The sequence below is a fragment of the Homalodisca vitripennis genome, chromosome X (genome assembly GCF_021130785.1).
Source record: "Homalodisca vitripennis isolate AUS2020 chromosome X, UT_GWSS_2.1, whole genome shotgun sequence".
In the NCBI taxonomy this organism is placed as follows: domain Eukaryota; kingdom Metazoa; phylum Arthropoda; class Insecta; order Hemiptera; family Cicadellidae; genus Homalodisca; species Homalodisca vitripennis.
In genome coordinates this window covers 73,822,078-73,845,142 of record NC_060215.1, presented here as the reverse complement: position 1 = coordinate 73,845,142, position 23,065 = coordinate 73,822,078, and the positions used below count along the sequence as shown (strand labels likewise).

The 23,065-nt window shown below is 30.8% G+C and overlaps 1 protein-coding gene across 1 annotated transcript in view; it reads right to left on the bottom strand.

The window, feature by feature from the left end:
• The window catches only part of LOC124369213 (fatty acid synthase-like), a 71,814-nt gene that overhangs the window by 33,786 nt on the left and 14,963 nt on the right, over positions 1-23,065 (bottom strand). The window contains 10 exon segments of the mRNA XM_046827054.1: positions 1,447-1,708; positions 2,416-2,720; positions 5,062-5,291; positions 5,674-5,863; positions 10,735-10,965; positions 11,582-11,716; positions 13,171-13,368; positions 16,156-16,386; positions 17,661-17,899; positions 20,589-20,789. Coding sequence (XP_046683010.1) covers positions 1,447-1,708; positions 2,416-2,720; positions 5,062-5,291; positions 5,674-5,863; positions 10,735-10,965; positions 11,582-11,716; positions 13,171-13,368; positions 16,156-16,386; positions 17,661-17,899; positions 20,589-20,789 — 2,222 coding nt within the window.

Below are 23,065 nucleotides of genomic sequence, written 5' to 3'. Positions count from 1 at the left end.
ACTTTATAGCAATGTGGTTCATTATTATTAAAAACTAAATCTTGTTGTTATTGCCAAGCATCCTGTTCAGTACCTGTCGGTACTGTGTTTTTCTTCATCCATTCAATTGTGTCTGGGTGTGTGATGACATGGGGCTAACCATCCTAGTGATGGGAGAATCAAATAGTATTTGAATACAGACCCGGAACATATTCAAATACCTCAAAATGAATTCAAATATTTTTGAAATAAATACAATTTCTTTGGAAGAATTGAATTCAAACATACAGTATTCGTTAATTCAGAGTAATAGTATACAAATATAATATTCAAGTGCTGTGTTCATATTCATACACAAGCATTCATTGGAGTGTTTTAAATGAAAATATGTATATAGAACAGCACTTGAATATTACACTATTTATATTTGTATGCAAATAGTCTGAATGAGTATATCTGGACTCTGAAAAGAATAATTAAGGGAAGTTTCATAATTTGTAATAGATAATTTTCAAACTTGAAAAAATGTGTAATTGTATTTAATTAATGAATACATTTATAAACAAAATTAATATTTATTTCAAGTTGTTATGTAAAAACAAAACATGATTGAGGTTTTTGGCTTTAATCTATTTCTACCATCATCGAGGATAATACCTGTAGTAGAAAAGAATCTTTCAGATTGAACTGAAGTAGCAGGTAAACGAAGATATTTTTGCTGAAGTTCATAAAATTATGGTTATGACATGTTAGTAGGAGGCAAAGGATTTTTCTTTTTGGCATGGGCAATTCCAAATAACCAAGAAAAAAATAGATTACAGGAAGGACGTAAGACAAGTCTAGACAAGTTTATGTCTGTTAGAAATACTCAATGCAGATAAAGTATTTGAATACAAGGATGTTTTGAATACACCATATTTGATTCTGTTAAGTATTCGATTCTCCCATCACTATGCCAACCTGACAGTCATTGGCGAGGTGTCCTTGACAGAGGACTACAACAAATATGTATTTAAAACTTTTTATGATTAGAATACTAAAGGTTGATGAAACACTGAAAATACAGAATGAGATAAAATTCGCTTTTCTCAATTACAAAGTCATGTTATTAAGTTTCCATTACTTTATATTGATTGCTTTAAATTACCGTTCACTACTTTTCATTATTATAGCTGCTTTCATCATAACTTTCAACTTCAGACCATTTAAGGGCAGTTTAGTTGAAAAACTGCAATTTGTAACTGTTTGCTAATTACAAGCATGAGATCAGCCACTGATACACAGCTAATTTCTAAGAGGATTTTTGTGTCCATAACTTTGAATTTAACTATTATCAACCCTGTGCAGTTCCCTTGAGGACCAGTCTTTTTCATTAAAAAGAGTTTTCACTTAAATTGTAGCTTTCTGTTTTAAGACCTTAAGGGGGAAAATGTTGTTTCTACAGTCATATACCAGTTAATGACTTACCAAATAACCAGTGGCTGGGAAAAGATTGCGTCCATCAATGACGTGGCCACCAAGATACTCAAGTTCATCGTCCTTGAGGTTGATATTGACAGTTCTCTCACCAGACTTGATCTTCTCCTGCATCCGGTATGAGGTGACATACCAATCCTCTGAGTGTTCCCAACGTACCAATGGTGCAATCATCGGAGTACCACGGGACACAGGCATGCTTACTTCTGGGTACAGAGCTGCAAACTGTGGATTCAGACCTGCTTCGTAGAGTCTATAAACAGTGTTTTAGATCAGTTAAACTGTGAAAATATAATAAATTGCTAGGATTTAATCTTAATAGCAAGAATTTTTTTATTATTTAAGTTTGAAATGGATGTTTGGTTTGAGGTAGTAAAAGGAGCTTTCATGTCTTTGAAGCATGGTCGAGCATAGCCCTTTATACTCCCTTTCAAGGCAAGCCTTCATTATGTCATGGTAATTTAAAATCTATTGTACAATAAAAAAAAATGTTATAAAGCACTTTTCCCCTTTGTACTAGAATTGGAAAAGAGCTCATAAATTTTAGTTAGCATACATTGTTCTTATCAGGATGTAAAGTGTTAGAAAAATTTAAGAAGACATTACTTGATAGTTGAATGTATAAATCAATAACTAAATGAGAAAATTAAATATTACAATAATACTATGTGTGCTAATTTTATTTGAAATAACAAATGTCAAATGGAAAAATACCCCTCATATCAATAGTTTTATAAATATCTTTTTAATTTAGGAAGAACCAATTAAAAACATGTTCAAGTTCCATCCCGTTAAAACATTTATGTTGACAAAAATAGAAAACAATGATATTTTTATAATTTTTCTTACACCTTTTTATTTAATTTAAATGCTAACAAATCTTTAAGTCTCAGCAGGTCAAAGCTCCAGGAACAAAAAGAAGGCAAAAAGCACTAACACAATAATTAAAAACCTACTCACTTCCCTAAAGCAGTAACGAGGATAACAGAATTGTCAGGGCTGTCTTTATGAGTAAGAGGGATGTTGATGGACTGCTTGTCGAGTGCACGGCGCAGGATGGCCTGCAATAGGCCATGAGGAGCAATCTCCACGGTGATGGCACGGGGGTGGATGTGACGTGCTGCTTCCTCAAACAGAACAGGGCTGAGCAGATTGTTGGTGTGATATTCAGCAGAACACAGCCTGGCCAGTGGACTGTCCCACTGAGCTTCCGGTACAGAACTGCTCACCCATTTTACAGACCTGGGCTTAGGATCTGGTATTACCTGTATAATATTTTTGTTTAATGGTTGTAATAGATATAAAATATTAAGTGAAACAACAGTATTTTAACATCATTCTATCAAATGTGAGGAGTGTGATATTTAGAACATTTTAAATTACGTGATTTCTATTTTATTTCTCTAAATAACTTCATATAGGAAACTCTTTTCATAAAATAAAGTAGTTGAATACATGCTTCATTGTAAATATGGAAGTTAAAATATTAACCCCAGAACTGGTATTCGTTGGATGTCCATCAAACTAGACAAACGTTCAATGTGATGTCTGACAATGACCAGTGCAATTACTTACATCATTGTACAGATTGGAAAGGGCATATTTGAATTATTCCAGATATTTGAAATTATTCAGATATTCATATTTGTACTACTTTTAAAATAGCTATATTTATTTATGGCTAAACATTTAAAAACAATAATAAACATTGTTCTTAAACTGTAAAGAGTTTGCTTATGTACATTTAAACATATAAACCAATATTTAAAACTTTATTTTTGTACACTTTTGTGATATGTATGACGAAGATAGCCTTGCTATCGAAAGGCCTCACAAAAATAAAAGTTTTAAACATTGGTTTATATGTTTAAATGTAAATAAGTTAACAAGTAGCCAATACAAGCTCCATCCTCAACATTTGTAAAGAGTTTGGTTAAACCATTTATAAATATAAAAAGAGGACATATAAATAAATTTTTACAGTTACAGTCTTTTCAGTTTGAATAATATTATGTAGCTATTGAAGGAGTAGGTTAGTAGGTTATAATTGGATTTTTCTATACTTGTATGACTATGTATACTCGTATATTGAATGAATTGTACATATTAAAAATAAAAGTACAGTTAGTACATTTTTGGTTTTTGCATTTGAGGATTTTCAAAAATGTATACGGTATATAAAAGTCTGGGTACGGCTTAATATTTTAAAAACCTTAGCAGATAACATCTATAAACTTTGCACAGTGTTATATGGCTATGTAAACTATTTTTCCTTGCTATTACCATGACATGCCAACCATGGGGGGACGGCCCACAGATGAAAACATGGAAATCTTAAATTAAAGCATGGGTCGAGTGATATCTCATTTGAAAGAGCTCACTTAGTAGAGTTGAATGCCGCAAACCGCATCTCAAAAGGTTTATCCAATCAGAAATGGCGGGTTGTTTTAGGTACACATTGTGAAGTACATTATGCGCTGTCATTTCTGACTGGATCGTCGTATTCTGATGCGGTAGGCGGCGTTTCACTCTATTAACCAATGGTTTCACTGATTAGTATTTATAAAAAATAACAAAAACATTTAATTCAAAAATTAAGTGGTAAGTTAACTATTTCACCAACAAAGAACAATGGTAAACTTAATTAATCCATAAACATAAAGACGACGAATTCATTTTAGTTTTATTTATTGTGTTATAAATTTATGACATAATTTGCTAATTAAAAAAAGTCAACGAAAACACTTCGGTTAGTAGAGTGAAACGCCGCCTATAAAAAATAGTTTACATAGCCATATAACACTGTACAAAGTTTATAGATGTTATCTGCTATGGTTTGTAAAATATTAAGCCGTACCCAGACTTTTCAAACACCTTGTATATATATAGTCCTGTTTGCAAAGAAACATTGTGCCTGAGAAAATAAACCAGCAGGATTTGACAACTTAAGCGGTTAATTAAATCTCATTTAAAACGGTTCTGAAAACATGTGGCAACACTCATCTCATAGCATTATTATTGTGAATGATCTGTTCACTTTAACTTCCACATACACTCTCCCAATTAAGTCATCATTCACAATAGAAGGACTCCCATTTTGTTTAGTCACAGAATTTTGTCCATTCTTCATTGATAACTCAATTTCACAATATTACACCCTCATTGTACTTTATCTACAAATCTCCATTATTGTGATGAATATAGGCTGCCTTGACATTCCTTATACGAGTATTAAAAAAAGTGAAAACGAATTCAAATCTCACACACAGTTAGCATTGTTTAGAACATTTTAAATGGCCCTTGTAAACACAAAACACAAGAATAATCCACTATAATGGTGTCATTGTGGGGCTGATGAACTGAAGAAACAAGTTCACATGTATATACCAGTAGTAACACTGTGGCAACATTACTTCATTTTTTATTTACTTACTTTTTATTTATTTACTCCATGGTTTTACTTAATTTATTGTTGGAAGTATAATTATTATAAATAAAACATTTTGGTTATTCTCTCATGTGATGTTCTTCTGTAGATTGAAGAGATACGCTTTAAACTACTAAATGAATATAAACACTAAAATTAGTAAATGTTTTTATTATTACCTGCTTCAGGTAAGATAGAAGTTTGGGACCAGCAGGTGCAATGTATCGGCTGTGATATGCGATATTGGACACATTGACTTCCTTGGCAAATATCTTTTGTTCTTGCAGCCTGGACACAAATGACTTGACAAGATCAGCAGGACCAGAGATTGTACAGCTGCCAGCTGAATTGTGGCAAGCGACATCGATCCCAGGGGGTACCATGTCTTTGATGTCATGATAACCCATTCCTGCATCAACCATAAAATATTATTGTATGGTTATGAGTGTGAATTATTATTTCCTTCTTACATAATATATTTTCAATGGATGGAACTAAATAGTTTCTTCCTTTTGAACTTTTGAAATTGTTGCTCATTTTTAAAATTACTTGATCGATTTTTAATACCTGCCAGAATAGTTTCTTCATGAGGGTGTTTCAACATTAAAATTTTAGCCTGCTAGGACATCTCCATAGGTTTGAGAAGTTATATATGGCAGTTGTTTTTTTTCCTGTTTAAAATATACTCAAATAACCACATATATACAGTCATTTACAGCACAGTAAAGTTTGAAGTAATTGCTTAGATCACTGAATAAAGTTATACACATATCAGCCAGGACTGAGCATACCTATAGCAGCCATGGCTCCAGTGATCAGTTCTGACTTAATGGAGGCAAGTCCACGGTAGTAAGCAGCCAGAATCATCTGTTCTGCTGTGAAGCAGCCATCAGCATATGCACAGCCTAACTCTCCCACCGAATGACCGATCATGTGGTCTGGCACAACTCCTATAGTGGTTAAAACATCCACCAGTCCAATCTGTAACATACCTTGGGTATTAAGTTCACAACTGCAATTATCACTTTCCTAATAAGCAATAAAATAATTTTAAAATTACTGTTGGTAATTTTAATATAAATTGGAAATGAGTTACTAACAAAAGAGTTAAAAAAGATACAATTAGTTTAGAAAGAGTTCAGACAGGATTTTAATTAATGTTCCTAAATTATTAAAAAACTGATTTTAAAACTATTCAACAACAAATGTGTGCACTACAAACATGTCTTTAAAAAACAAATATTTTGATTACTCCAATATAATTTTTTAATTATTCCAAATCATTGCAGTAGTTTAGTTTATAATACATTAAAGACTTTTAAAATATACTTTAATAAGAGTTTTAAAAACTTTTAAAATAATCTAAGACTAATGTAATATTATTAACTTTAATGATTTACAAACCTCTCAAAATCAGACTAACAGAAATCAGTTTTTAACAAAGAATTTAAAGTAATTCTAGTCAGTTTGAAAAGAGGTTACTCAATGTTTCAAAAGAATATTTTTTTAATCCTAGTAAAAGTAAATTTTAAAACTATCTAAAATTGTTTACTTTCAATACTAACATTTATTTTAAAATCCGTTTTAATGTAATATCAATATAACTGTACAATATTTCTATATAGTTGCTCTATTACTGATTACAAAGTTTGATACTTTTAAACTATTTTTTTTGATAAAACTTGTAAAATAATTTTAAACTATTCCAATATTATAAGTTTGAACGATTTAATAACCTTAAATTACATTTAGTTGAATGTAGATATATTTTTTATTCGATTCTGGAATTGTTACTTTATATAAAGGGTGATTCAAAACTAAACGGCAATCTCTCGGGAGCTTATTCTATAGCTAAAAACAAGTAAAAAGTTCATATAACCATATGCCCGGAAACGCTTCGTTAGCGAGTTACGCCTAGCGAAAGATTTCGCCCGGATTTCAGAACCCTTGGTGAAGTCAGGCCGTATAAAAATGGTAATGGTAACTACAAAGATACAAATACGATTGTTTTTTATGTTTTTATATCTGACAAATTTATTAAAATTCGTCCCAGAGCTGTAAATGCAATACTTTCAGTGATATCTTACGTAAAACACAAGAATTGGTGCAAAGAAATAACACATTTTTGTGTTTAACGTAAGATTACTTCCATAAATGTTAAATAAAGGTCATTTTTTTCTTAAACAGATTTGTAGAACATTTAATTCTGAAAAGATTCATGTGAATTACTAAGGAAAAAAATTAATAATAGGTATTGAAATTTAGCTTTATTTAAAAATAAAACAGACGCACAAAAATGCATATTCTTATCTGCATAAAATATTAACTAATGTTTAGGTTGTGAGTAACAGCTGATCATTTATTCTAGACTGAACATTAACATAAAATGTATTTACCTTTATAAAACTGTAATAATCACCTATAATAGTTGCTCAAAGTGTCCTCCGTTGTTAGCAATGCACGTTTTCGCACGACGAATCCACTCTTTTCTAGCGCGTTTCATAACGTTTGGAGCATTCTTGATAGTTTCTGCCGCCTCTGTAATGCGATTACGTAACTCCTCTATGGTGTTAATCCGTTTTGAATAAACAATTGACTTCATCCAACCCCATAAGAAAAAGTCTGCTGGCGTGAGGTCCGGAGAACGTGGTGGCCATTTTACTGGTCCATTTCGACCAATCCATTGTCTACCGTATGTATCATTTAAATAGTTTTTCACATCATTAGAAAAATGTGGAGATGCTCCGTCGTGCATAAACCATGCATTTATTCTGTTTTGAACAGGAATATCTTCCAAGAGGGTAGGCAGGTTTGTTCTTAAAAAATTTAAGTACGCTACTCCATTAAGTCGATTAGGGAGGAAAAATGGACCAATCAAATTATCACCCAGAACACCAAGCCATACATTGACTGAAAATGTATGTTGAAAATGCCTCGTCGCAGTTTCATGTGGGTTGTCGTACGCCCAAGTATGGGTATTTCGAAAATTTACAATTCCATTTCTAGTAAAACAGGATTCATCAGTAACGAGAATACGCCGAAGAAAATACTGATGTCGTAAACAATTTCTTCTTAACCAGCGGCAGAACATCTTCCGTTTATTAAGATCTTGCGGTAATAAGTCTTGAACACGTGTTATATGGAATGGGTACAACTGTGCTTCATGAAGTGTCCGCCATACGCTTGACTGGCAAATATTTAACTGACGTGATAATCGTCTGGTGCTTGTGGTTGGTGATAATTCTACAGCATTTATTATTGCTTGTTCATTATTATAGTTCCTTGCGCTACGTTGACGACCAGTATCTATTCGTTTCGGTTTAAAGCTACCAGTTTCTCTAAGTCGTCTCTCCACAGCTTCAAATGTTTTGCGATCAGGTGTTCTTCGATGTGGAAAAGTATCACGATATTCCTGAACTGCAGCTAAACCATTCTTGTTAACTTTGCCGTAAATCAGTATCATGTCCGTATACTCTTCAAACGAATACATACCATTTACATTATCTGCCATTATTTACTAAGATAATTACATACACTTTTATAAAAATATTTAATAAAATATTTTAAAAATAAATATTTAATAAAATATTTTATACACTTGTATAAAATATTTCCAAATAATCACAGGATCTCACAAAATACAATCTTCACACGCCACAATACAAAAACCTCCATAAAGGTTATTCAAATATTACTTCATGAACTTAATTGTTGACCAGCTGATATTGCCAACCTTTGCAAAGAAAATATGACGATAAAAAGTGTTGAATAAATGATCAGCTGTTACTCACAACCTAAACATTAGTTAATATTTTATGCAGATAAGAATATGCATTTTTGTGCGTCTGTTTTATTTTTAAATAAAGCTAAATTTCAATACCTATTATTAATTTTTTTCCTTAGTAATTCACATGAATCTTTTCAGAATTAAATGTTCTACAAATCTGTTTAAGAAAAAAATGACCTTTATTTAACATTTATGGAAGTAATCTTACGTTAAACACAAAAATGTGTTATTTCTTTGCACCAATTCTTGTGTTTTACGTAAGATATCACTGAAAGTATTGCATTTACAGCTCTGGGACGAATTTTAATAAATTTGTCAGATATAAAAACATAAAAAACAATCGTATTTGTATCTTTGTAGTTACCATTACCATTTTTATACGGCCTGACTTCACCAAGGGTTCTGAAATCCGGGCGAAATCTTTCGCTAGGCGTAACTCGCTAACGAAGCGTTTCCGGGCATATGGTTATATGAACTTTTTTACTTGGTTTTAGCTATAGAATAAGCTCTCGAGAGATTGCCGTTTAGTTTTGAATCACCCTGTATATATATTTATATAAATATAACATATACATACAATATACATACATATACATATATTGTATATATATTGTATATACATATACATATAATATACAATACATATATATATAATATATATAAAGTAACAAATTCAAGAATCGAATAAAAAATATATCTACATTCAACTAAATGTAATATATATATATATATATATATATATATATATATATATATATATATATATATTATTATTATTATTATTATTATTATTATTTATAAACTAATATTACATGTATGTTTGATACAACATAAATTAAGGAGACTGTTTTGAGGGTATATGACATTTACTATTAACCATCCTGTTATTTGAATAAAATTATAGGTGAGAAATTATATATATATATATATATATATATATATATATATATATATATATATATGTCTCGTTGTATCAGTTTTAATACTATATCTCATGATTATTATTTCTCACCTATTATTTTATTCAAATAACAGGATGGTTAATAGTAAATGTCATATACGCTCAAAACAGTCTCCTTAATTTATGTTGTATCAAACATACATGTAATATTAGTTTATAAATAATAATGTTAGGACACTGAGCCATGGCAGAAGGCTCAGTTTAAATGTTTGAAATGTTGCTAATATTGAAAGAGGGCATGACTGTGGAAGGTTTATTATCATAAGACCATATCGCTCGGTCCATTGTGCAGTGCAGGCTGCCAAACATATCTTTTGGCATTACCTCTCCACTCCACTTTCTGAATACTTGGACTCGGCTCTTGTCCTGTAGTCATTTGTTAAGGAAGAAGAACACGGTCAACATGTGTCTGCTATGCTGGTCTTCTAAACTGGGTAGGTACCTATTCTATTGCTTGCTCTTTCAAAATTAAATTTCAAAACAGATGGCAAAATCTGTTCAAAATAATTGTACTCAATATTACAATTGTACATTTGTATATAATGTGCTATAAACATTATTTTAAACGTGGTTGAAAGTAAATTTAAAACCTATTTACCAACGGATAGTAAATTCCATTTAAAATAAATTAAAATATTATTGTACAACTGTGTGATATTATATTAAATTATTTTAAATTCACTAAGACACAATCATGTTAAAATTATGTTAAAAACTTGTTGTTAAATAGATTTGAATTGAGTTATAAAATCTTTTTGAAAGCAATATAAAAACTACACATGTGGAAAAATGATTTTAAAACTCTTTTGAAGTGTATTAAATATTTTTTTTTTTAATAAAAAGCCACAGTAATTTCAAAATTATGCAAAAACATATTTTGTAGTTACTTTAAAATTAGTTGATTTTAAAAGGAAAATAGTATATTATTATAAATTGTATATGTTGTTTCAAATTAGCTACAAAGTTAATGACAATACATTATGTTTATAGGAATGAATTGAACTAATGTGTTTTAGAGCACCAAAAACTCTCAAGCACTTTAATAAAAGTATAATATAAAAATACATTTATAGTCAGTGAAATACATTTGACAACTCTTGTTACCTGAATAGCAGCTATTCCCACAAAGGAATTTAATATATTGTCAAAAATTGTTGGATCAGTGTCGGTAATGATGGAAACTATGTCAACTCCTTTGGGTTTAAGCACTTCATGACATTTCTGGATAGCTGCTGTAAAGACAGGGATTTTCATCAGTGCTTTCCCCATGCCAGCCCACTGCGATCCCATTCCAGAGAACACAAACCACACAGGCCGTTTGTCTCCTGGGTAGTACTGAAACATAAAAATTTACAATAATAAAATTCGTTTTTATTATTTTATATTTCCTTAGTTATTAACACTTTGGCTCTCAAGCAGAAAATGATCTGTTATTGAACTGAGTTAGTCAGCTTATGTAAGCTCTAGGAACAAGAATGTTGCAAGCATAATATGTCAAACTTACAATGTTAAGAAAATGAATTAATAACATAATAACATAGTACGTAGTGCATAATAGCATAGTGTGGTTCAGTATATAACAATATACATTTAACTTATACATAAATCCCTTTTTAAGCAGCTTAAAATTCAGAATTTTACTACTGTTAAAACAAATAAAAGAACAAATTTTTAAAATATGTTTTATATACTGAACTGTTTTATTTCATGAAAAGAATCACTACAGCAATCTTTCAACTTAAAAAAACACCAATAATTTAATTTTGTATGCTCCATCACTTAATGTGTATTTATATAATATAAATGCTACAACTGTTTTAGTTTACTTTACATCATCTTTACTATTAATACTCCTGGTGAGTGAAAAATATTTAAAAGTAGTTATTGTGTAATAATATATCACTAAAAATAGAACACAATGAGAACACAAAGTTTCTTTCTGCATTGGTACCTTGATGGATCGTAGCCTTGCAGTATTGTTAGTGGTAAGAACTGTAAAACCACGGAAAATGTGTCCTGGAATTTCTTCTGTGTGAACTTCATGCAGCAGTTTCACATACTCTACATCTATGCCTCTAGACTCTACCTGCAACCATAACTAATACTGTGAAAAATATAACTAGTACATTTATTTGGGTTTTAAAACATCTACAAAATGATGATAAACTGTCATTAGTTATTTTGAACTAAATATAACTACAGTATCTATCATTTTACAAGTATCACAGCATTCGATTAAAAATATTATTAAAACAACCCTGGAAAAATCACAACACTCAGTAAAATGAAAAATGAAAAATTATAACCGAAATTAAATTTTAGAACCGATGATAAACTCTGCTTAAAATAACTCTATACCCAGTACTACAGTTGTACACTTGTATAATGTGCTATAAAAATAATTTTAAACATATAATTATTTGGAGGTAACTTCAAAACTTATTTAGCAACTGATAGTAAACTCCATTTAAAATAAATTGTAATATTACTGTACAGAAATCAGAAATATTTTATTGTCATAAAGCTTAAGTACTGCGATAGACATGGTCAGCTTATTCCTTTATGTACATACAGATAAATTAATAAATAAAACACATACAATATCACGAATAAATAAAACAAATACAATATCATGAATAAATAAAACAAATACAAAAAAAAAACAAACAAACAATTGCAGTTTATAATGTAACAAGTCAATGTGACACACAACGAAAATTAATTTTAAAAACATAAACATGTAATATCGCTGCTTAAGAAATCTGAGACTGAGTAATAAACATTATTCTTGAACCAGTTCTCTAATACTCTCTTAAAACTGCTTAAAGGTACAATCCATGCATTTTGTGGTAATTTGTTAATTCAAATATTTTACCAAGTATAGGTATTAAGGAGATTGGGCGGTAACTTGGGGATTTGATTTGTCCCCTTTCTTGAATATTGGACACACTCTAGTTAGCTTTAAAGCCTTGGGAAAAATCCCTTGCTCCAACATCTTATGATAAATTCAACATCTTACAACTGTATGATAAATTCACTCATACACAATCATACTGTGTTACACTTTTGGAACTACTGAGCTGAATTAATCAGCCACTCTGCCATGGAGAAATACTTATTCACATTTTTCTAATTTTAACAACTCTATTCAAAGAAAACTGTCACATCATTATAAAGTGTATTTATTAAATTCTGTTTTAATTGGTTGCATTATCAAAATTAATAATCTTACAACACTTAAATAAATTAAATAATAAATTGAAGTATTTAGTCTTCTTATATTTTGACAAACCGTTGAACGTTGTAATGTTCTATTGTACATTTCATCAAATTAACTGTAGAAAATCAAATCAAATTAATAATTGTATGTAGCTTCATTTGATGGTTCAGATTCAAGGATAAATCGAGTATAATATCGTTTAAAATTACATTCAGGTAACACTTTGGGAACAAATTCACTATCAAACACAAGAACATCATCATTATCACAATAAATCATATGTGGGTGTAACTAGTAAATGATTAATAAATAGAGCTTACATCTGTGAGTATGACATTCACCGCCTCCTCTGTTCTGCCGGAGGCTGGAACTACACGAGGGATTTCGTCATTGGGAGCTCCTCCATTTATCTTGTTCTTTTCATTCCATTTCAGCAAAACATGACAATTTGCACCACCAAATCCAAAAGAATTAATGCCCACCATTCCTCCATTCCAAGGTGTTTTTTCTGTTACCACCTGTGAGAAAGTGTTTTCTATAAAACCATGTATATTGAAAAGTTGTAATTTTAAAAACTACTAATACTAGAAAATAATCATAATGATCACAATTGGATCTGTTAAATTTATTATGATGCCCTATTTAATTAGTAAAGCCTACATAAATTTTATTTCTGATTATACTGTGTATATCTTTAAAACAATATTAGATGAGAAAATTCTAGACATGGACGGTTCTTTGAGGACTGTAAAACTTTAAAAAATATTGTACAATTCTTAACATATTGATAGTCTTAACATTGACATTCAATAATCTTTACTTCCATCTAAATTTTATAAACCTTGAGAACTAGTGCCCTTGGGGTATCTCGAGCTATCTTTTTTTTTTTTAATTTTTAGTTGTATTAGTTGTTAGTTTTGTTCTAACTGCTCCAGAAAAAAATTCCTCTTCCTAATTATTATGTTGAACTGACTTCTAGAATTGCAATGTTCTAGGAAAGATTGTTCCTTTGGAATTATTTCAGTGATGTAATTTATGAACATTTAAAAACATTTATCTATGTTGGTAATTCACCAAGATTCCACTCTGGTTTTGATGCATAAGAATTTAATTTGAAGAAGGACAAATGTTAGGCTTCATACATGTGCTTCCTAATTAATAAAACAAAATGAAATAAACACCCAATTTTAAATTTCTAATATTGAAATTTACTATATCAAAATGCCTGTACCAACAGGGTAAAACCTCTCCAAGAAAGTAGGAGAGACCAATCTTCAAGCTTTCCACACTCTACTGTGTCAATGCTATCACATAAAATAAATTAAAATTTTAATGATAAAAATTGAGTAAATAGCGATATTAGATGACAGTTACACTCAGTAAAATTATTTTATTTTATTATTTCTACAGAATTTTGGTGATGGCTATATCTATAAGTAATTATGTTTATAAACGTGTGTTAACTGTATATGCAAAGTAATTGAACACGTTAAAATAAAGTATAACAAGTATTACTTTAGTAAAATGAAAAATAACAATACTGTTATTTAACATTAAGTTTATTTTTAATTGTGGGAAATTTCAAATTAATGTTCCAATAATTAATCTGACTTCATGTATTCTTTTTGTTACAGAGCCCATGTGTGTGTGTGTTAGATTCACCACAGCAGACCACACAATCTCCACTTCTGACTTCCTCAGATGTGTGTTTCCAATCATTAATCCTCATGTAGAAACTCCTCATCTACAAATGATGAGTTTCACGAGTGTACTTATCAAAGAAAAGTGTTATAGTGAAATAGTTAAAATTTAATTATTTTTCATGGAGAGAGTTTTGTTATTGATCCAAAACAACTCTAAGAATACAGATTAATTACTACTTTTATACTATTTGAATAAGGGATACACTTTGTATAATTATACTTTTAATAAATAATGATATGCCAATAACATTATAAAAGTAATCTAATATAGGTTTTATTATTTTATAATTATTATCAAGTGTTACCTTCAACTTAGAGCTAGAAAATACAAGCTTAGGGGGAAATTATATTATTCAAACATAAAAAGCATATTTTAATACAAATCAGGCCATGCAATGGGCTTTGAAAAATATCCATTTGTACTGAACAATCACACAAGTCATAGTCTATGGAGATTATCTATAACTATGTGTGATGTTTTCTTCAGAAGTTGTTTCAATCATTCAAGTTTAATTTTGAACTTTATATTTTTTAAACTGTTTTTTACTCTCATTTTACTCTTAGTTTTACTAGTATACATATAGTAATGCAATTTCACTTGTAGGATGAAAATTCCACTTACAGTACTGACACCAGATTAAAGAAAGTGAATGAAGTCAAAACCACTTCAATTAAAAATCCTCAATGCATTTCCACAAACAATTGATTCCTAAATTATTAGACTGCATACTTATGTAACATTTGTTAATAATCTACCACTTTATTTTATGTGGTAAAACATGTAAATAAAAAAAAGAAATGCCTGTAGATAAAATTAGGATGAATCAGTTTTCTAAATAAAAAGAGCAACTCCTTTAAATCATGTTGAGATGCCGGATGTAAATTATTAATTATTATCATGAAATTCAAGCAACAAAGGCAGTATAATAAGGCTGCCACCTAGAAACCTGTAATGTAGGTTCAATTTTGTGACTGGTGGGTAAGAAAAGAGTAAGAACTAAGAATTGAAACTAAGAAAGCAAAGAAGTACTGATTTCTCTAAAACAGTAAAATTACAAATTTTATTGATTTTATTTTATATATTTGGTAATAAATTTAAATATCTTTTTAAAGCATACTTAAACTCTTTTTTGTGGTAATTAGAAGACAAAACTTACATCTTAATGAGACAGGAATCGGCCAATCATATTTAAAAAGGCAACTCTTTTGTAAAGTGTTATAGGTAAAATAAAAACCTCTTCACCCCACAAACGTAAACCCTATCATAATAAACATAGGGGGGGGGGGTTTGTGATATTATTATTTTGTATATAATATTACAAAATTCCAGTGAGTTGTTATTATTCTTTATCAGTCACCAAATCAAAGACTAAAAATGCATCCACATTTTTTGATTGGTGATTCAAGAGTCAAAGAACTTTTTTTAACTATTCTATATTTTAAAAAGTATAAACTTTAATGAAATAAATAATCGTGGAGAAAAGGTTTGGTAAACACACATTACAAAATAGTATTAGTAAAACTGAAGCATTGATGCCTGAAATAGTAGTCTGGTTAGTGTAAGGCAACTCAATTAATGACTACATTTATTTTATGACTTACGGTTATCTTCCCATTGTAGAAAGCATCAATGTCCTTCCGAGGTGTTTTGAGGTTGATATTTGGTGGAATAAAACCGGTCTCCATGGCAATAAGCACTTTTGTGACTGAGCAGAGGCCAGACGCTGGTTCAGAATGGCCGATATTGGACTTGACAGAACCAATCTGCAGAGGACCCTGACGGCCAGGACAGAACACATTCTCCAGGGCCTTTACTTCCTCTGGATCTCCCACCTGTACAGCAGAATTTTTTTTAGAAATACATACCATGAATTGGATTACCACCATTTTACACCAAATTAATTGAGGACATATCCACTTCCTAAAATAAAATAAGTTAAGATTTGTAATCAGAAAAAAGACATACCAAGACATTTTAAACATATTGGTACAGTAAGATTGGTTTTATTGTTCACTGAAGACAAGAAGTTAAGAACATCCTTTATTGCTCTTAGACCTAAAATGACATTTGAACTTGCTTCCAGAGTGATAGGATTTTCAGGATTAGGAAGGTTAGTGATAGGAGCCACCTCTGTCAAGATCCAATGAGGATCAGTCACATCACCTTATATAAGTAACACATCAGTTTTTGCTGTACCCAGTGTATGTTCAACCGGAAAGTATGAGCCAGGCAGAAGTGAACACTCTTGGGGAATAATTGCTCTTTAAAAGAGGACAAGTATAATGATTTTTAGTCCTGTACCAAACACTATCCAGTTTCTGAGGTAATGGTGTCTTCAAACAAGTATCCCGGAATTCCTAATTTCCATTTCTGCTTCAAATTAAATTTCTTTTTAATTAAAATCATACAATTTTGAAACTCACAATCTGATAGACAACACAAGTTTTCAGAATTTATTGTTCATTATGATGTGGTTTATTGGAAAACTATTAGAAATGGATAAATTCTGGGTCTGATCTATGACTCCTAACCAATACTAGACACATAAATATGAGATGTGAATTGTTTTTGAAAAGGCCTTCTAGCTAGAGAAACCAATGCACAAATTAAAACTTTGTGTTGTCTGCTTAAAAACAAAATTTCAATTAATAAAGTTTAATTGTGATTTTTTGTTTGGATAATTTAAGGATTGGGGTTTCATATGTTTAGCTGTTACAAGTGTATGAGCAAATGAATGAGGCCCCAACAACATTAAAATGATGCGCCAAAGTTTCCTGTTATTTTTGTTTGTAAGTGCAATAATGTAACATATGTAATGGTTATTTTGATAAGTTGTGTTGTTATCGTCTGATTTGTCTAGAGTTTTACAGCAACAATAATATATGACTCATTGTAAGATGTATATAACTTTACATCTCTTACAATGCATCACTAATAGTAAGCTGTGAGGTACTAAACAATACTTATCACATATTCATTTACAATATAGTGTCAACACTTTTGAAAATATACTCAAGTTATCTCCCAAATCATCATTTAGTAACAAAATATTAGCAATAATTCATTACATAATGGCTAAAAATGTCATAATTATGAGTGGACTAACCCTTGTGCCTGTTCCATGAGCTTCTACCCAAGCTAATGAGGATGGGCTAATTTGACACTCTTCATAAAATTCCTCTAGTAGGCGTTGCTGCAGTGGTCCTGATGGAAACGTGATGCCTTGCTCCTTGTAGCCATCACAGTTGGTCTTGGCATGGACTACAGTAGCGTAGATACGTCGTGCATCCTTCGCCTTCTGCAGATAGAGTATGCAGACAGCTTCTGAACGACAGTATCCATTTGCTGCACAGAGCAATAATTATATAGTAGTATTTTATATAGGTAACAATATTCTAAAATATCATGTGAAAGAGGGTACAAGAGTTTATCAAACTCTACGAGGATGAGTCTGGATTTACATCTATTTCATGAAAATCTTAAATTCATGGAAAATCATGTAAAATGTTATCACAAAAAAATATTAATTTTTATGGTTTATAACAATTTTATATACATACATTTATCTAAGAGTTAACATGCCTTTTATAAAAATAACACAATTTTATGTAAAATGTAATATGTATTTTCAATAATAATTTCTTTAATACGAGTAATTACATTGGATAAAATGAAACCTAGATTGTAACTTCCTCAGCATATATGACATTTCTAAATAAATCAAGACAGAGTTAGATTATACTGGGATTGTTATCTATATCCAATGAAGGGAAATGTACAAAGAGGGCTAAGGTACAATCAGATATCATACAGGCTAAAATAAGTTACCATTATACCTGTATTGTACCTGTTGATAACAGTTAACTTTGATGTGCTTCTAACCCAATTACTTTGATAGTCCTAATTTTCTTTATGTCAATAACCTAACAAATGTTTATAATTTATCTACATTTAATATTGATAGTTAGAATTGTTACTGTTAGTTGTATAAAATAAAACTCAGTTCTGTGAAGTTTAATTAAAGTTAATCTATCCATATAATGTGTATATAAACTCATCTCTGCACACATGTTATTGGTCTATGCTGTGAGAAATCTTAAAATTATTGGTGTAATTCCTGTATGTAAATTACACTACTCTTGTAATGCAACTGTCCCTCTGATTACTTTGGAGAGTCCAAAGAATGCAATACACCTACTTTGAAATAAAACCAATTGTGTTGAATTCACTGGTAAAGAGAGGTTATCAATATCTTGTCATCATATTTTGCTGAGTTTATAAATTGTTTTTCTTGAAGATTATTATTGTTTCTCTTGGCAATGGGGAAAATCTGCAATTAGTTTATTTATTTATTTATTTTTTTATTTTTTTTATTACAAACTGTGTACATTATCATAGAGAAAAGTACATGAGTCATATTCATATGTGTCTTCCTTCCTTGAAGTTGGGCTTGTTGTCCCGTCCCCGTCATGGTGCGTAGATCTCATTGTCTTGTAGGGGTTCTCTTCTCCAGTTCTCAAATTCTTCTATGGAGTAGAAGGGTCTTTCTAGGAGCCATTTGACTAGCAAGTTCCGCATCTCTTTGGTACAGTTAGTGTTTTTTTATTTTTTCGGGCAGGATGTTCAAGAATTTGGTCCCTTTATAAGTTGGCTGCCTTTCAAAGAGTGCCAATCTGTGTTGTGGTAGGGTATAGTGGCTTAGACTAAATATTTTGTAATAACTCTAAATAATGCATGTTTTTATTAAAGCTTTAGACAAGGTATGTGTGGCTTTTGCAGCTGTAATATGTTGCAATTTGTTGGATTGTCAAATAAATAAATTAAAATAATTTAATTTCCACTTATAAATTGCACATTAGACAATTGTATAATCACACCAAAGTAACCACCACCACTATATGACCATATGTGATTTCTCATATCATGTTCTAATGTTTTAGTTGCACCAGCTCATGTCTTGAGGTTGTGGGTACAGCACACACTTCGATGGGAATGTTCTATCTAAATTTTCAATCTCACTCCACCATATATGGTATAACCTCTCAACAACCCTTGCTTGTGCCGGACAGGGTCTACACCCTGGCAGACTCAGGCCTTCTCCTTTCATTTGTCCAGAAATGTGCTGATGAGATCCTACAACTTTATCAACAATTATTGTGAGGGGTATTATCTCAGTCTAAGTATGTCTCATGTTATTATTATGTCACGTTAGGTACATTATTATGTCACTAGCATTTTGTGTGTTCCTGCTCCTTCAGCAATATAATACTCTAACACTGCTCTCTAGAAATAATTAAAACCGCCATTCAAAATTTTTCTAGCTACAAAAAAAATAGGAGCTCCTTTAAGAGAGCAATTGTGCACAAACATGTTCTCAAATTCCACATGAAACACTCATGCTCCTCTAAAATCCACTGAATTGATTGCTAAAGGTCTGATCATTAGGACACAAATTTAAGTAAATAAACATGTAATGACAGGCCCCAGACCATAAAATGATATTATGCATATTTGTGTGTACATATAAGTCTACAACTTGTGCTAGCAGTTGAGGAAAGACTAAAAGTGCCAGTGAGTGAGTCTAGATTGATTTTATCTACTGTTAACTAATACTTGGTGCTGTCTGTGATTGTTGTGTTTTAAGAAGAGAATAGGTAACAGTTCCTGAAAATTTGTTTAGTTTATTTTTGTTGTACTGGCATCACTGTAACATTCTTGCTACCCTTTAAAACTATCCACCATCAATAACAAAGAATTAGACTCATGCCAAGAATCTGGACTATTTCCTTAAACCACATATTAAACATACCACTAATGCTGCAGTAAAACTATTGAAAAATAAAAACTTACAAAAAATGTCAATGGTTTCAGCACACAATTTAATAATAAGATATGTTTAGAATTTTAAATTACATTAACTCTTTACATTTAACAAATATTCAGCAATATTTTACTTTAAATATTTGTTTTTGATAATGTTCAACAATTTGTTTCATGTACATTTTAATGAGATTAAAAAAATTTAAAGTTGTACCTGACTCATCAAAAGATTTGCAGCGACCATCTTGTGAGAGCACACCCAATCGAGCGAACTGCAGTGACACATAGGGGTGGAGGCAAAGGTTGCAGCCACCAACAATAGCTGCATCACAATGTCCATCACGAATTGACTTATAGGCGTGTTCCAGTGCGTACAGGCTTGATGAACAGGCAGAGTCTACAGTGTAACTTGGACCTATTTAGAAAATATTTCCCATATAGTTACATAATATTAGATAATTAACAAATAAACTCTTTTGTTTGACTGAAACTGTGAAGTATATTAGAAATAAAAGTTTTAATTTAATAACATAAGAAGATACCACCAGAAATAATTAAACAGGGATGTACTCAACTTCAGAACTGTAGTTTGAGTAAACCATCTGTAAAATAGAACACTGACAAGATGAGAAGACACTCTTCACTGTGAGCTAGAAAGTCAGTTATGAGCTGCAATGTTGTCTGTGGCCTACTATGTCATATGTAAGCTTTTGCTTTATTGAAATAAAAATACAGTACTGTAGAATTCTTTAATTGTATCCCCTCAAAATAAAAACTTGGCTCACCCATTGAAGACTTCACAGAAAAAATAAGTTAGTTTAAAAATTTCTACCTTTTTTAGGAGAGTGATTGTAAATTTCCATACTATTCTTCTGGAAGTCACATCTCCATTCTGTAAAAAATACACGATTCTCCTGCATTTAGCATGGTTTTATCATGATTTATTTAGTCATAATACAAAGCTTTTATTATAGTATTACTATATTGATGGCTCATTTTTGTAATTTTTAACAATCCATTTCTTGGTGTTTTTAAGTATCCCTAGTTAGAAACTAAATCATAAAATTAGTCAGGGTCCAAATAAAAATTATGTGCTTAATTAATACTGATAAATTTAAAGAGAAAAGAGAAGAAATAATTTATTTTCATGCACAAAACATAAAATTAAAATAAAGTTATGCAATGGTAGTAATCAGAACGAGAAAGATGAATGTGAAGTCAAGAAACTGTCTTTGAGGATTTCCAATCACTCATTAGAATAGGGCATAAAAGTGAGAAAAGAAGGTGCTCAGTACAAGGGAGGTAGTTGCAGTTTAGATTGGGGTTCCCATCTTATGAGACACTATATTTGCCCTGCAGAAATCATTGATTTTCACTCAGTTGGGTTCTGGTTTTTCCAAGTCCAGTAGAACCTACACATGTAATAGCACAACTTTTACTGTCACTTACATATGGGCTATCTAATTCATATCCAGGATCACTTACTAACAAAGTGTCAACTGAATAAGCGGTTGCTGTTTCAGGAAATTGTGGCAAAAGCAAGGTCACATCAGACCAAGGCCTGTAAAGCAACAAAAAGGTATGTTTATCATCTAAAACTGGGTGATCCATTTCTTTAATTGTGTACTACTCTTGTTATCTTTCATATTACTCTTATTCTTTTTAAATTTGCATGAATAGCTTTTAGCACTACTCACATGTTCACAGAAAATTAATTTTGAATTTATATGAGAACCAAGATATTGGATGCCATGGTATCTTAAGATTTTACAGCCCCATATCCCATAAAAAGAGGATATCTAATATTGGAAAATTCCAGGGCCAGCAAAACTGTGGCATTTGGAAATTTGCCATGAGAATGTGCTTCGTGCTGGAAAGGCGTTTTGGTTATATCAATGGTATTGATTGGTTTTTTGTTATATATAATATAGTAATAACGTCATCCAATGACATTATCAGTCATCAGAGTGCATCAATACAAATATGTCTTGATATTAAATTTAACTTTAACTGTTTAGTACATCTAGGTACAATTCCTTATTCTGCAAAGAAGATAAGGAAAACCTATGTGCAGCTTATGAAGGGAAGAGTATGGAGACCATTTTTGAAAAAGTAACTAACAAATTGTTTGGTACTAAACAGGACACTTTTTCTTCAATGAAAGATTTCATCATTAACACACTCCTCACAATGTAGAAATTAATATATATATATATATATATATATATATATATATATATATATATACATTAATATGTATAACTTAAATTACTAAAAACAAGAGTATTAATTTATTATGATGACTGATTTTCACAGAACTTTGAAGCATTATTATATTCTGTCAATCAACCAGCCAAAGACAAAGCTAAACTTGATTAAATTAAATTAGCCTTGTAAATGAGTTCATCAGACACATTATCATAGATAGACCTGTTTTTCAGTTATGCTAGCAAGTAATCAGAAGAAGCTGTTGCAGAAGTCCAAAAAAGCATAAAAGAATTATTAATATAATTTTAGTGATCCATCCCACAAGAACCTTGCTATACTAAACTAAAATAGTACAATGATCAGAGTGCTTGTTTTGTTAGCATAAAACTGATGGAAGCGTTGGTATATCCCTAAAATTACAAATAAAAGTTGTTGTCTGAATGCATAATCAACTCATAAATCACTTTGTACATGATGAGAGTG